Source organism: Achroia grisella, unplaced genomic scaffold (assembly GCF_030625045.1).
Source record: "Achroia grisella isolate CSIRO2021 unplaced genomic scaffold, CSIRO_AGI_Agris_v1 utg1576, whole genome shotgun sequence".
Taxonomy (NCBI): Eukaryota; Metazoa; Arthropoda; class Insecta; order Lepidoptera; family Pyralidae; genus Achroia; species Achroia grisella.
The window spans coordinates 434,722-449,134 of NW_026712658.1; the positions used below are offsets into that span (position 1 = coordinate 434,722).

A 14,413-nucleotide genomic window follows, 5' to 3' on the forward strand; every position below is an offset into this window, starting at 1 on the left:
GAGCAATTTTATTTATTTCTGACATTGTAGACAATTTTAGATTATAGACCATATGTTACTCGTATAATTTTTATCTATATATAAATATTGTTTATGGTAAAATGTATTTTGAGTGCAATGAAAGGGGAACACTTTTAATTGTAAATAGACTATGTGTAGTACTTGGATATACAGGGTCTGTACTAGTTTACTGATGTATTCTGAATGCGAAATGAACAGACAATATTTTCTTCAACTGACAATGAGTGCAAAAATATGTAAGAGTTTTCTAATTTAACCTCTAAAACATATCGATTATGCCAAAATGGTTTCACAAATTAATAAGTTAAAGGTGACATTTGAATGATTTAAAAGTGGGATATTTTAGTCTTTCTACTCGCGTTTAATTACAGATCCTAGTCTCTTGCGAGACTGAATTTTTATAATATATATTCTACATTGGCGTGGTTAGCGGTGTTTGTATGCATGAGGTGTATGTTATATATAATCGCATATAAGATTCGATTGATATGCATAAAATAAGGTATAGTACTATATGAATCATGAAACCTATATAAAGTAATAAATTATTTGTAATATTTCCTCTGACAATAGTAAGTGTGTACAGAGGCATAACACCGCATTACTCAGGAATGACAAAACATGAAAGGTACCACGAAAGTCACGTGACGACTTGATGTCCGTAGTACATGTATACAGGTGACGGTTGCTATCAGATGGACCGTCAGCTTGTTCGCCACTTCAGTCATATAAAAAGAGACTCAGAAAAAGGTAGGTTAGCAACTGAAATTTTAATGCGTATTTTTTAAATGCAATATAATTCATATAAGTGTTACAAGGTTCTAAACTTTTTTAATGTTATATCTATTGTGCCAAATTTATACCTAAGTGTGCATAATAATGTAAGAGTGGTACTCTTCATACATACATTATTGAACTCTTACTAATAAAAACAACCCTCTAACAAATCTATTAGATACTATTAAAATGTTTTGTCCTTTACTTTCGAAAAATTTTATTCCTTTGAAAAAGGGTAGTAAAATAACACTTAAAATGGGTTCGTTATATTTAACTTTTCATTAATAATGAGGTAATTAATTTTAAGTAAGAGCAAGTACTACTACTGTACCTACTTTATTATCGGCCTAATACAAATCCTTTAAATCTACGCGCTCGTAATCCATTTAAATAATTAAACAATCTATTGTATCAATCATTGTAAGAGGTGTGTCATATAACATTAAATATATATATTAAAAATACATAATTAACAGATACTTTTAAATTGTTAAATTCTACAATTACATGAATTGAGAGCATCACATTTAGACAAACAAAATAATCTCAATTACATCACAATATATTGTAATATCTACATCACGGTTTATATTTTACACTGATTTGTTATAATTTTTTTAAATACTTTGTATATTAATACGAAATGTTTTCTCTTAACGGACTAAGATATTGCAGCTATATCGCACTGAAAAGGCTGACTTTCAAACGAATCTACATCAAATTTAAGACTGTTTCAATAATATTTGAATAAATGTCACAAAAAATCAATTAAAAATGCATAAATATAAATGAACTATACACATAGTTACATATCCTATCCGTAAAATATACCTTACAAAGTCAAATTGATACCAATTCTAGCGTAGTGGCCCAGATTTTTACTAGAATTCCAATTCGAGCAGTAAAACCCCGAAGGTCAAGATCAAAACATGGGCATGTCAAATGTTCTGCTCATCACGACGTCGATAGTTGACAATGACTCAAAACACCCCATCTGGGATAGCATTCGTGAAGGTATGTGAGTATAGTATACCACAGTCAGTAGTCAGCCTGCAGGTTGTTATATTCTATAGTGAATATATCTATATATGTATATCACTATAGAGCATTAATTGCATTGCAATTATTTTTAAGTGACCAATTAGTTTATTTATGTTGATTATTAAAGTAAGATTGTTGTTGTTGTATTTTTTAAGTGATAAACAAAAAAAATGTCATGTAAATAATATTCTAAGTACGAAATATATACAAATTCTGGATATAACAAAAGGTTTAGCAATCCCAAATCCAACTTTAGCAATAGTGACCTAAACCTAGCTAAACCATTTTCCTCAAGGAAGATCGAGAATACTTATGATACCACATTGAAACTGAAACCACACGTCTAACACTCGAATGACGGATGACCATGAATTACGTGTTGTAAAAATGTATTTTTTTTTTATATCTATGAATATCACAATATATTCCCAATTTATACCGTTTCATAAATGCTGTTGCTGAATTTTAGACTGTTTTATGCCATTTTCATTATTATACTATATTATACCTCAATGTAGATTTCTTAAAGCATCAAATTTGTATGTAAGGTTCAATAAGTACAAATTTCAATTTGTACCAACTTTGCATATATATATACACAACTTTTATTAGACCTTTCATACAAACAACCTACATTGTAATGTAATGTGAAATTTATGTTTTTATTGTAAGTATAAATTCTTGTTGTAAGAGAAACAAAATATTTTTATATAGAAATTTAATTATTATTATTTAAATTAGGTGCAATAAATTAATGTATTTTAATTATATACGAATATATTACCTATAATTGGTTATAAAGACATTTTTTATTTTGAATTCCCCTAGTAAATATTATATAGTGCTTTCTAAAATTCATTATGTTATGATCAACTATAATACCGCAATTAAAAATTTAATGCGTCTTTACACAACTGCTTACATACTAGCAACCTCGTTTACATTATTTCTTTGTGTGTTCTCTTTCTCGAGATGTTGTATCGGTAAGTTCGTGTTATGGTATGATTGGCCAGGCAAATTGTATGCAACTATACAGAGACGCTTTTATCTTCCCACTTACTAGAGGAGTCGTACCTGTGAACGGCCATTAACGAAATCATGCACGTTCACTCTAGGATCTAGTGTCTAGATAATAACTTATAATTTATATAGTAAATTATCAAGGCGCTCGTTCTGTAGGTTGATTCGGTTTTTAAAACCTATGTTCAAATCCGAATCAACCTACAGACCGAGCGCCTAGTATCTACACATACATATGTTAATCTAAATAGTTTTTAATACAACCAAGTTTTTGCGGTGAATGCACTATAATTATCTTTAATAAGATAGGTTAATTAATGAAGTGCCGATTTGTGACTGGTGATTAACGCAGAGTTGTGTACTAACAAACTTTACAATTATTACGTAGTTACGTAGTAATAATAGACTATTAGTGAAGTTTAACTATTTTTAATAATAGTTAAAACTAAATAAATATAATATAATCGCAATTAAATTATTGCTACTACATTATTTAAAGTATGAAATAAAATTCAACATACTTCCCATGTTTAAATAATAATATTTTACTGCATAAACGCGTTAAATTACTAATATTATCAGGTACGTTTTTAAATTCACTGGCAATTTCCATCACCAATACCTAAGGCCAACTTCATTTCAAGTGAATATGTTTCATCTTTTCTACCGAATTCTCGATTTTTATCAAAATCATTATCGACACAATCTTCAAAAACGTCATCTCCCGAGACGTTCAAACAATCGTTTCCTTTATCAACCGATTCATTTTCTTTGGAATCGCATTTATTAGACTTATCGACTCCAAGAATCGATTCATTACTGATACATATGCCTGAGTCATTGCCGTCACATCTCATTACCACTTCATCTTCGTTGATTGTTATCAATTTTGCATCTTCATTTATTTTGTTGGCGGCGTCTTCAGTCAAAGTATCTTCAAAAGAAGTATCGTGACTTGGTACGAGGGTAGCCTCGTTTTCATCTATGATAGAACCTGGCGGAGACGGGACGTAACGAACGAATTCACCAGCCCGCCATCTTTGTTCAGCTACCTCCATATGTACTTCCAATATACGAGATACTTCTGGTAACTAAAGTAAACAACAATTATGATATAAATATGAGATAGATGATTAAAAAGCAATGTTGAACATAGTTATTTGTTACTTGTAACTTTGATTTTAAATATTTTGCCCTACAATCACATATTATTACAGGCAATAAAAGATATAGGTAAATATTACGAAAAACTTCCTTTTGCATTTTACTTACCTGTTCAATATTTAAATAAATTTCTCTTTAAATGATTGCTTTAATAATAAGCCCGCCTCATCATCATCAAGCCCGATTTCATGTCTTTTCTTCGCTGTTTATTAGCTTTTAATTACAAATTAAGTATTATAAATCTATATATGGGACAGATTATATAGGATCAATAGAACCAATTGAAATTTGAAATTAAATGGTGCGCATAAAAAATACCATGGTCATAACGTTACGCTGTCATTTCCGTGGTTCTTTTCAAGTAGCATTTAAGCCATACTTCATTTATTTCGAAAACGGTAAATAAAGCAAATGTAGATTTTTATTATAATATGTTTCTACTCAGGTAGGCAAGATTTTCTCATCTAATACTTACAGTGTATTCATTCTCCAAATGTCCAGATATGTGCTCTATGATAGCATTAGTCTTGTTATCTATCTTCCCTGCGTGGCTGTTTAGCACATCGAACTGTCGATACATCTCCCGTTCTTCGTACTGCAGCGTCCGCTCTAAGATCTCAGTAGCAACGGAGTCTTCGACCCGAGCATTTTGTCTTGGATCAGAATAGTTCACTCCTAGAACTTAAAACATTTGTGTCAAGAAATCTTCGTTGTATATACAGTTCTTATCTCTACCAAATCCATAGCTGTACTATTTCATATTACTTACGGTTACTGTTGCTCTATGTTTCTATTGCTCTTATTCTTTTAACTAATATTATTCAGTTTACTCTCATACCTAATATACTTAAAGTTAGACCCAACATAGTATTCTCTAAAAATATTTATTTATCAAACACATTTATCAGATGTTACCTTGAGAAGGGTACCTATCGTCTTCATACGAATTGATGGTGTTGATTATAGACCTCTTGGCTTCACTTCGTTCTACGTCCATTAATGACGAACGTGACGGTAGACATAAATCGTTGTTTACAGCTTCTATAACATTTTAATATTATTAAGTTTATTATAATTGGCTTTGCTCTCGACATACTTTTATGTTTAATACGACCAACGAGAATATGTAACGGACTTGTTAATTTTATCTTAATAATTCAATAATATGGATCTTAAAATATATCTCAAAATGTGTAGGTTAAGCTGTGATACAAAAATCATACCAGTTTTTTCAAATCTTTCGGTCTCAGTATTTTTCATTAACGTGTTTGCATTAACTTCTACAATAATATCTTTTTTGGAATGCCCATCTACGTTCTCATTGTTGGCTTTATTTGTTGTATTTAGATCATTGGCGCATTGTTTTACAGTATTAAACTCACGGTTGTTGAATTGTGTACTAGTAGTTCCATTATCTTTTACTGTTGTTCCATTTGCATTATCCTTAACTGTTTCAGTTAACTTTTCTTTATGTTTCAAGTTTTTCTTGATTTTACTTGATGCAGTACTTGGTTTGTATGATGTATTGTTGATATTATGTACTGTTAATTCAATTTCCTCCTCGCTAGTTCCCTCGCTTAATGTATGTATTGATTCTGTATCTGCAGTAGATGCTAAAATAAAAGATATGTTTAAAAATGTGCTCTTTTCGTACTATTTCGTTTTATATAGCCATGAAGAATACCTGCCTATATTTAACAATGTACAATACGAATTAGAAATGCTGATTATAACGCAACGATTAATCACTTGTAGAATACATTAAATGTTAAAATATACTTTAAAGTAGCTTATATCTCATCAACAACTACATATTGTCAAAATAATCATAAAATTAGATACACACATGCTATTACTTCCTCGCCAATTTCATATTGTATCTCTGTACTGAGCGCTTGATTGTCTACATACTGATACAGTATCGCTCCAGGAACATGTGTCAGCTTTACTTTACTCTCATCTAAAAATAAAAAATATAGATGTAGGTACATACAGATCTTATTCAGTTAAACAACACCTCTACACTATATTATATTTTTTTATAAAGGATTGCTTAAACGCGACAATAGTACAATTAGGCATCAATATAGAAAAATAACTGCATAGTTAGTATACACTCTCTATTAGGTACTTACTAGTGTATTCTTTTTCATTTAATTTTTAACACCCGAGATAAATTTCGCAAAAAATATACAAGTACCTACAAACTTTGATTTGACAGTTTTTGACTAATACTAATTTAAGTAATATTTTCTAAGATACTATAAACATTAGCATAATACCCATTAAATATTTACCAGGCTTTTCGCCACCAGTAAGCTGGCTAAAGGCAATTTTATCGAATGCGTTATTATGTCTATAGGTCGTATATTCAGTCTTCTCTTTAATTTCATGAGCCGACAATCGTTCTTCTGCCTTATAGAATACATCCATTGTCTTCTTATCATATAGTTTCTAAAAATGTTACAACAACAGTGATAATTGAAATTAATGTATAAAAAATACGATCTAACAACATCTACCACACCCACACCATAACACCTAAAAATTAGTTATAGGTATAACTAATTTTTAGGTGTTATTTCGGAATTCTAATACAATAAATGTTATTGTCTATAGTATGATTTTTTTATGACGTACTAGCTACTTTAGATAATTAATAAATATTTTATTGCAATTAAAGTAGTTCAACGAAATCATCTTAATCTTCATCATTATTTATAAGTTTTACAAGACACACAAATATTGTATTAGAATAATATTAACCAACAGTCTACATACCATTGGATCAACAGCTGGCTCTCCCCTATCAATTCTGGCTTGGCGCTCCTCCTGTTCTCTTTCCAGTTCTGCAAATATCTCTAAATCTTCGTTACTGGGCTTCAAGTCGTCATCATCGATTTCATCGGAGTTCAGTTGTTGTATATAGTTTATAAGAGCAACTCCGTCTCCTTCATTGTTTTGTACTATTAAAACACAAATTTTATTAAGAGTAGCCTCTTGATTTATCACACATTTCTTATGTTAAGACAGTCGATATTAGCAAACTTATCAGCAATAGTACTAGTATATTTAATGTTGAGTTTAATTAATATATCTGTTATTTTAAAAATCAAATAACTTTATCGACTTCTTTCATTTTATTAAAAATTTATGTACTACCACGTAACCTAGCTATATATATATATTCTATATTACACCGCAATGTTCCTAGAAGTGTTATATAAAAAAATATTTTGTATGCCAACAAATGAATGAACAGACCTGTTCGCCGGGCATCAGGAGCTTCTAATTTAGAGCAACTCGATTTACTTTCAATTTCTTGTTTTTTATCATAAATCTCTTTAACTTCATCATTACTTACTTTATCGCCATTCGTAAGTGTTACTTCTGTATTAGAAATATCATGTTTAATTTTTTGAACCTCTATTATGGACACTTTTTTCAGTGGCTTTATGTCTATATCCTTTGATTCGATTTCTTCATTTATAGTGTTTGTAATGAGTTTATTATCTTGTTTTGTCTCCCCTTCCCTCGATTTTTCGGTGTCAATAATCTCTATCATAGGTCTTTTAAAGACGCTGGATGCTGTATCTTCTTTACCTATCTCTGTTACTATAACTTTACTTTTAGACTGTTTTGATTCTGTAATTTATAAATTACAAACAGCAATTTTATTCGAATTTTTAAAATTCCGTATTTATTTACATACATTTATTTATTTACATTGGTTTACTTATAAGAAATTTCATATATAGAATAATAGGTAAGTTTACCTTACCCTTAACGTGGCTTACCTTTCAAAATCTCAGTTACTCTCTGTCTGTCGTTATGTGGAGTTTGATCAAATAATAACTTGTCAATTGCTTGAAATTCAGAAGCAAAGTTACTGCAATTTAATGTTTTAATTTTAATATAAATATTATACATAAAATTCTCGTGTCACAATGTTAGTTACCATACTCCTCTGAAACTTTTTATGAAATATTATATGCATATTCAGTAGGTCTGAGATTCGGCTACTACCTATTTTTAACACTCCAAACTTTATTCTCCTATCCTATATTTTAATTTATATGGCAAAACAACGTTTTCGGGGTCAACTAGTAATATTCTAATATTTTTTTGTTAAAATGTTATTTCATAGAAAGTTACTACTTTCTATGAAATAACATTTTAAGAATTTTCATTAATTTCAATTTCTCACTTACTCGCCACTTTTGCCTTCCTTATGATTTCCTCTATATCCATACCAGTAATCCTCAGCAGGCTGGGATTCTGGCTGATCTTTTATTTCCTGAACTAAGCGCCTACCAGATTCCAGCTGGGACCATTCTATTACACCTGTCGATGTTTCTATGAAAATATAAACCCAACATATTTATCAAGTATTAGATTTATACAAACGATTTATACGATATATTGTCAACAACAAAGGTGGAACTGCAAAAACCTTGAAAACCGCTAGCGTATTTTACAATTAGACTGCATTACATTGTACTATACTTACAGTTAAATTACAGCAATACCAATTTTACTAAAAAATGAAAATGAACTTTTTGTAAAATATGAACAGTAAGACTTAGAGGAATAATAATAAGGAAATATATAATTTTCTTATTTTAATAATCAAAAACTATACCATCCTTCTTGCCATCATCTTCATCGCTGCTTTCTTCGCTTGTAGTATCTTCTTCCTCAGAACCAGTAAGCATGTCAACAGCTACTCCATCCTTGGTCTTCACCTCTACGGGTCCATATTTATCTTCTAAAGTCAAAGGTTCTTCTATTTCTTTAGTTAAATTGGTTTCTGTTAAATTCTCTACATTAGTTTCTTGTGTTAAATCTTCTTCCTATAAATATATAACATATTTCTTGAAATTACGCATTCCGAGAAAAAAGGTCGTTCCTATGTTATGTTATTATTAGTATTATTATTATTATTATTATAGTTTTTGTCTGTTTATTAGTCTAATTTATCAAGAAACTGATATCACATTAAATCATTAATACAATAATTACATTAAGCAATTTGTAGATTAGTAAACCAAGAAACATTAAATTACATACAATATTTAATATTTCTTTATAAAACATATCATAATTTTCTATATTTCAGCTAACCTTAGACGGAAGACCTAATTTCTCTCTCTCTTCCTTTTCTTTTGCTTCTCTTGCTGCTTTCTTCTCATCTCTCATACGTATAAGGTAACGGACGCTTTGCATTACTTTCTCTTGATCTCGTGCTATCCAACTGTAAAAAAAAATTATTCTGATATATTTTCTGTGTATTAATTTATAACATTGAATGTGGTTTTTATATACCAAAATTTTTTTGTTTTAATTATCTATTATATAATATATTTTTTTGGTTATCGATACATACAATGCCTCGGCAGAAACAAGCGCAACTGTGAATTAATTTGTTTACTACTTGTGTTCTATAATACTTAGCAAAAAAAATCAAGATAAAGAAAGCTAGTTTTCAGCATAGCCAGTCATGGCCACGCGGATGAAGCTGTATAATACATATTGTCCAAACCGTTTCCTCTCTGCAATCTCTTCCTGCACACCGCCACGTTTCCATGCCTCCGCGCAGGCTCTGTCCCGAGGAAATACTGGTCTATTATCAAGATTCTGTAGGTCTTTGATACGCAGTGTCAGAGTTTTGCGGTATGCAGGAATGTTGCGCACTACTGGATTGCCGGTTAACACCAAAACTGAAAAATCAAAAAACTACAGTAACAAAGAACAACGAAATGACCAGCTTAAAATTAAATACTTCCCATTGCATAATAAATATTTGCAATAATCTAGTATTTTTTCTAGATGTTACCCAAGTTTCCTACAGAAAATGTAATAAAAAATTTTGCACCTTTCAATGTAGCCATATCCGCCAATACATCTACAATTAGTGGATCTTCGATTCTGTTGTACGACAGATCTAATACGGAGAGATTATTGCATGTCCTCAAGTGCTGGAGATCATCTGAAACATAGAGGTGAGTAATGTTCAACACTAATGTTTATATGAAAATTACATGAGCAATTTACTTTGTGGTCTGTGAAGTAGGAAACAGCAAGATTAATCTAAGTATTTAAAAAAATACAGCTATAAAAAAAAATAATAGTAAGATGCTCCACTTAGATATTTAATCTACTCGGCCAATTTTTGTGACCCCAAAAAACGTATGCTACGAAACTTATTTCAAAGGATTATTACAATAGTATTCGCAACTAGCATATTTTAGATCTACCACAAGATATTTTAGTTGTTTAACTGACAGTTTAAGGTAACTATGAATGCTATGAGCTATGACACCAAAGCTACATATACCTACTAGAAATTCGAAATTTTCCTTTAGTTATTTAAGTACATTTTAAAATATTTTTAAGTACTTCCTTTAAATACAACTTACCAACAGAAGTCAACATATTATGAGCAATGCTCAAAGTATGCAAGTCAGGGACCACGCCTAAATTTTCGATCCTTGGAATAAAATTATGATCTAAATTCAATGTATCCAGTTTAGGGCATCCTTGGAGATTCTCTATCTTCCTCACAACGTTGTAATGTAAATAGAGACACTTTAGTTCTGCGAGAGTGTCTAGACCTTCGATTCTTTGGATCCCATTATTTTCGAGGAATATACATTTAAGTCCTGTATACTCTTCGAGATTTTCTATTTTGGCGAAACCCTACAGGAATATGTAAAAAATCAGACATTATATCAGAACACATCTCCAAGGTTTTTCTTAATGGCTGATTACCGAATGGTGCACTCGCAAATCTAACAATATACACTGAGTACATACATACACTGACGGGGCACCAGTAGATAATGATAGGATGAGCATGTAAAGTTATGTCAATTAATCCTTCATGGCGAATTAACTAGGAATCAATCACAATGCGTTTCAGGGTGAAACGCGTGGAGATCGACCTGACATGATAAATTGCTAGATAGGCGCACTAGTTCCTATTATTAGCAATCCTATATATAATTAACTGTTCGTATAAAATAAAATTTATTATTATTATAACCTTTGGAAAGAATCGTTAAGTTTTAAATGACTCATTTATTCCTGTATTAGAGAAACTCACCTTAAAATGCAAATATAGTATGTCATTCAAATATGGAGTGCAGTATAATTTATGTTGTCTACAGTGGTTCTTTATAAACTCTTTAGTCATCCTCGGGCCCTTGTTCATCTCTTCCATCTCTTTTTCCAACTTTAATTGAAACTCGCGCTGCCTCTGCTTCTCTTTCTCTTTCTCTTCTTCTTGCTTTTTCTTTCTTTCTTCTTCAGGATTTGTGGTCACTATAATTGACAATAAAATTATATTATTTTATTACTACAAAGTATTCTTTTGTAGTTGGAGAGTCAATTCTGTGCTATGAGGTACATCATATTAATGACAGTACTCACTTACATCGAGTATTGAACCAATTTTTTTTAAAAGGACGATTGTAGTCTGTTAACAATATGTACAAAAATAATATTATATTTTGAAGGATTTTATTTATAGATAAAGAATTAGGAAATAGAGTTTAGGAGTTATACATGTGTTTACAGAAAGAAATGTATTAGAGCATGTATGTATTGCTTAAGCTGTGTAATTTAGTACTAAACATCGATGTGTAAATAGTCCTGAGTTATAATTGTAATATATTTAATGTTAATGAACCCACTAGTAGAGAAATAAATCACATGTAAAAGCACTAAATTAATAAATATAAATTTACCTTTGAAAGTATTGGTGATATTATTTTCTGAAATCGTTGTACATTTAGGTTCGTCAGCTGATGTATTATTTTCATGTTTTCGTACATTACCTTTAGCTTCTATATCTATTTCAACAGATGATAATTCACGGACTTTACACGTGTTATTGTTTAAAACTTTCTTTCTAGATTCCTCTCTTCTCAATAAATTGTTTGCTAATCTAAGAACTTCCTTATTGTCCTTCATTTTGTCTTTTATATCAAAAAGCAAATCATTTATTCTCTTGTTTCTCTCTAATTCCTGTTTCTTAAACTCGTCCAGCTTCTTATTTCTATCATCTTTATATTGTAAATCAATATCCCATAATTCTTGTCGTATTATTACATTCGATTTATCTCTTGTTTCTGCTTGTTTATTATCGTCAACTATAGATGTATTTTTGCTGTTGTCATTGGAATCTACCAGGGGAAGTTCAGCGGTTGCTTCTTTTACTGGATGTAAAATACCATGTGATTTTTGCAATATATCATCAACTTCTTTAATAAATACTTTACATTCATTATTTCTTAATTCATAATTGACTTTACTTTTGTTAATTCTATCTTCATGGCATTTTAATTCAACATTTAATTTTTTTATAGAAGTATTTATATCATCTATGTGTGAATCAGAAACAATGGCATTTTTAATTTTCTTATCGTCTTGTATATCGACTATATCTTTAAAAAGAAATTCAGTTTCATTGTAAGTTGGTTTCTTTGTTTTTATACTATCTATTGCTTTTCTTTGTATTTCACCTTCTTCTTTAATTTTTTGATAAGCAATATTTGATTTCCGTGAATCTTCCAAAGCTTCATTTACATCGTTTAATAATTCATTCATACTATTTAATTTGTTGGTTATATCTTCACGAATTAATGTGCTTAAATTTTCAGCGCCTTCTACGATATTACGTGCTAGGTTCTTCATTTCATTGTATTCCAGTTGTTTATTATCTTTGTTGCCATTATCAGTTATTTCAAATATATTAGATAAGGCATTGTGTAGAGTTTCTTCCATTCTTTCATCAAATTTCTGGGTACATTCATTTATTTTATCTGTGTTGCTATTTATATCTATTGGCATCGTAACATCTTCTACTATTTTTTCTTTTTCTTCTATTTCATTTTTAAATTCACTTGTATTATTTCGTGTTACTTCAGGACCATTGTTTAAAATAGAGTTAATATGGCGTAAAGTCTTCTCAGTGTCTTTTAATCTTGCTTCAAAGCTCTTTGGAAAGACCTCTTCTACGTCATATATTTCTTTTTTTTTCTTTTTTTTCTCATGTTCCTGTTCTTCTGTACCGCCACTAAAACTGGAAATAACGGGATTACCTATTAAAGGTATATTCATTGCTACATTTACGGAATAATTTTCTTTAATTTCATCAAAAGCTGATTTTCTTATTTGACCTTTGATAAAATGTACAGAAGATTCTTTTAAAACAATATCGTGATTTGTTATTTGATTTTCCTCTATTTCATTTGTCATCTCTGAATTGTCGTATTTGTCAGCTAACTTCGAAAGCATTTCTTTTGTTTCTTGATATCTAGTCTCATATGATTTATTTGTGTATTGACTGACTACCTTCTCTATTGCCTGGAATTCATCATCGGTATAATCATAATCATTATTATCAGATTCATCGTGTGTTATCTCTATATTTTTAGAATCTATATTTTTGTAATTATCAACAGATTCTATTAACGCTTGCATATTTTCATAATTTATTTTGTTTAAAATTTCTTTATTACCGTCAGCTGAAACCATTTCATCTGCAATATTTCTGTATGTTGGTATATTAATCTGATCCAGAGGTATAGCAATATCATTACGATCTAAAGACTTTCTGATAATTTGTATTTGTCTTGCTTTCTCAGTTATTATAGGATTGCTTTTTAGCATGTCTATTATCTCATCTGAAGTGAATGGCTTGTTCGACTCCTTTACTTCACTAAATGGTTGACCTGTCATTACCTCATATTCTGATTTTATTTCTCCACAACATGAAGCTGCTATGTAAGGTCTATCTTCTATGTCCTCCAATAGTTTCAATTCATTTTCAATCAGTTTATCTATTTGTTCATCGGAAAACTTAGCGTCTTTAAAAAAGTTTTTCAATTCTGTTCGTTTTATTTGCATATATTCCGAAGTAGTCCCCGAAGCATCGGAGATACTCATATTGTTTTATCACTGTGTATTTTCACTTCTTAAGAAAATTATATGTATCTCTGTTATGTTAGATACGGATCGAAATTGTATTTGCGTATTACCATGGCTACCATGCTATCGTCATTTTGTTTAATCGAAATTCAAATTACGGATTTATTTATTTGGTGGCAACTTTCATTGTATCATTGTTTCACCCTCGCGTAATTTGATGACCATACTTAGGTACCTGCATCTGAAGGTAGGTATAGCTAAGTACCTACCTCTAGATATTGAAAAAGATTATTATCTATGTACAGATAAGGTAATACTAGTAAAAATAGTATATAAAGATAATATTACATTTAGAATCTCAAGATATTGATTGGATTTATTAATGTATAGTTACAGCTGTATTCCAGAAACCTAGATTAATTTTATTACGCAATTGTGTATGTATTTAATTGTATGT

General features: G+C 30.1%; 1 protein-coding gene across 1 annotated transcript; it reads right to left on the reverse strand.

Moving 5' to 3' along the window:
* Positions 1-1,552: 1,552 nt before the first annotated feature.
* Positions 1,553-14,025, reverse strand: LOC131841261 (golgin subfamily A member 4). Its single transcript, XM_059189544.1, has 17 exons — positions 11,772-14,025; positions 11,129-11,346; positions 10,443-10,722; positions 9,899-10,012; positions 9,566-9,743; positions 9,148-9,277; positions 8,666-8,876; positions 8,235-8,379; positions 7,821-7,912; positions 7,288-7,668; positions 6,805-6,989; positions 6,321-6,477; positions 5,870-5,983; positions 5,247-5,636; positions 4,939-5,064; positions 4,499-4,698; positions 1,553-3,950 (listed from the first exon to the last, which is right to left on the reverse strand). Exons 1-17 carry the CDS (start codon positions 13,972-13,974, stop codon positions 3,456-3,458), a joined length of 5,619 nt encoding a protein of 1,872 aa, XP_059045527.1. The 5' UTR covers positions 13,975-14,025; the 3' UTR covers positions 1,553-3,455.
* Positions 14,026-14,413: the final 388 nt, after the last annotated feature.

Excerpts from the sequence above, each read along its gene's own strand:
- LOC131841261 (XM_059189544.1), bottom strand. The coding sequence starts at position 13,974 with ATGAGTATCTCCGATGCTTCGGGGACTACTTCGGAATATATGCAAATA. Across the intron at positions 9,278-9,565 it reads GAGATTGCAGAGAGGAAACG|TTGGATAGCACGAGATCAAG; the intron begins GTTTGGACAATA and ends TTTTTTTTACAG. Across the intron at positions 5,637-5,869 it reads TGGCGAGGAAGTAATAGCAT|CATCTACTGCAGATACAGAA; the intron begins GTGTGTATCTAA and ends CTTTTATTTTAG.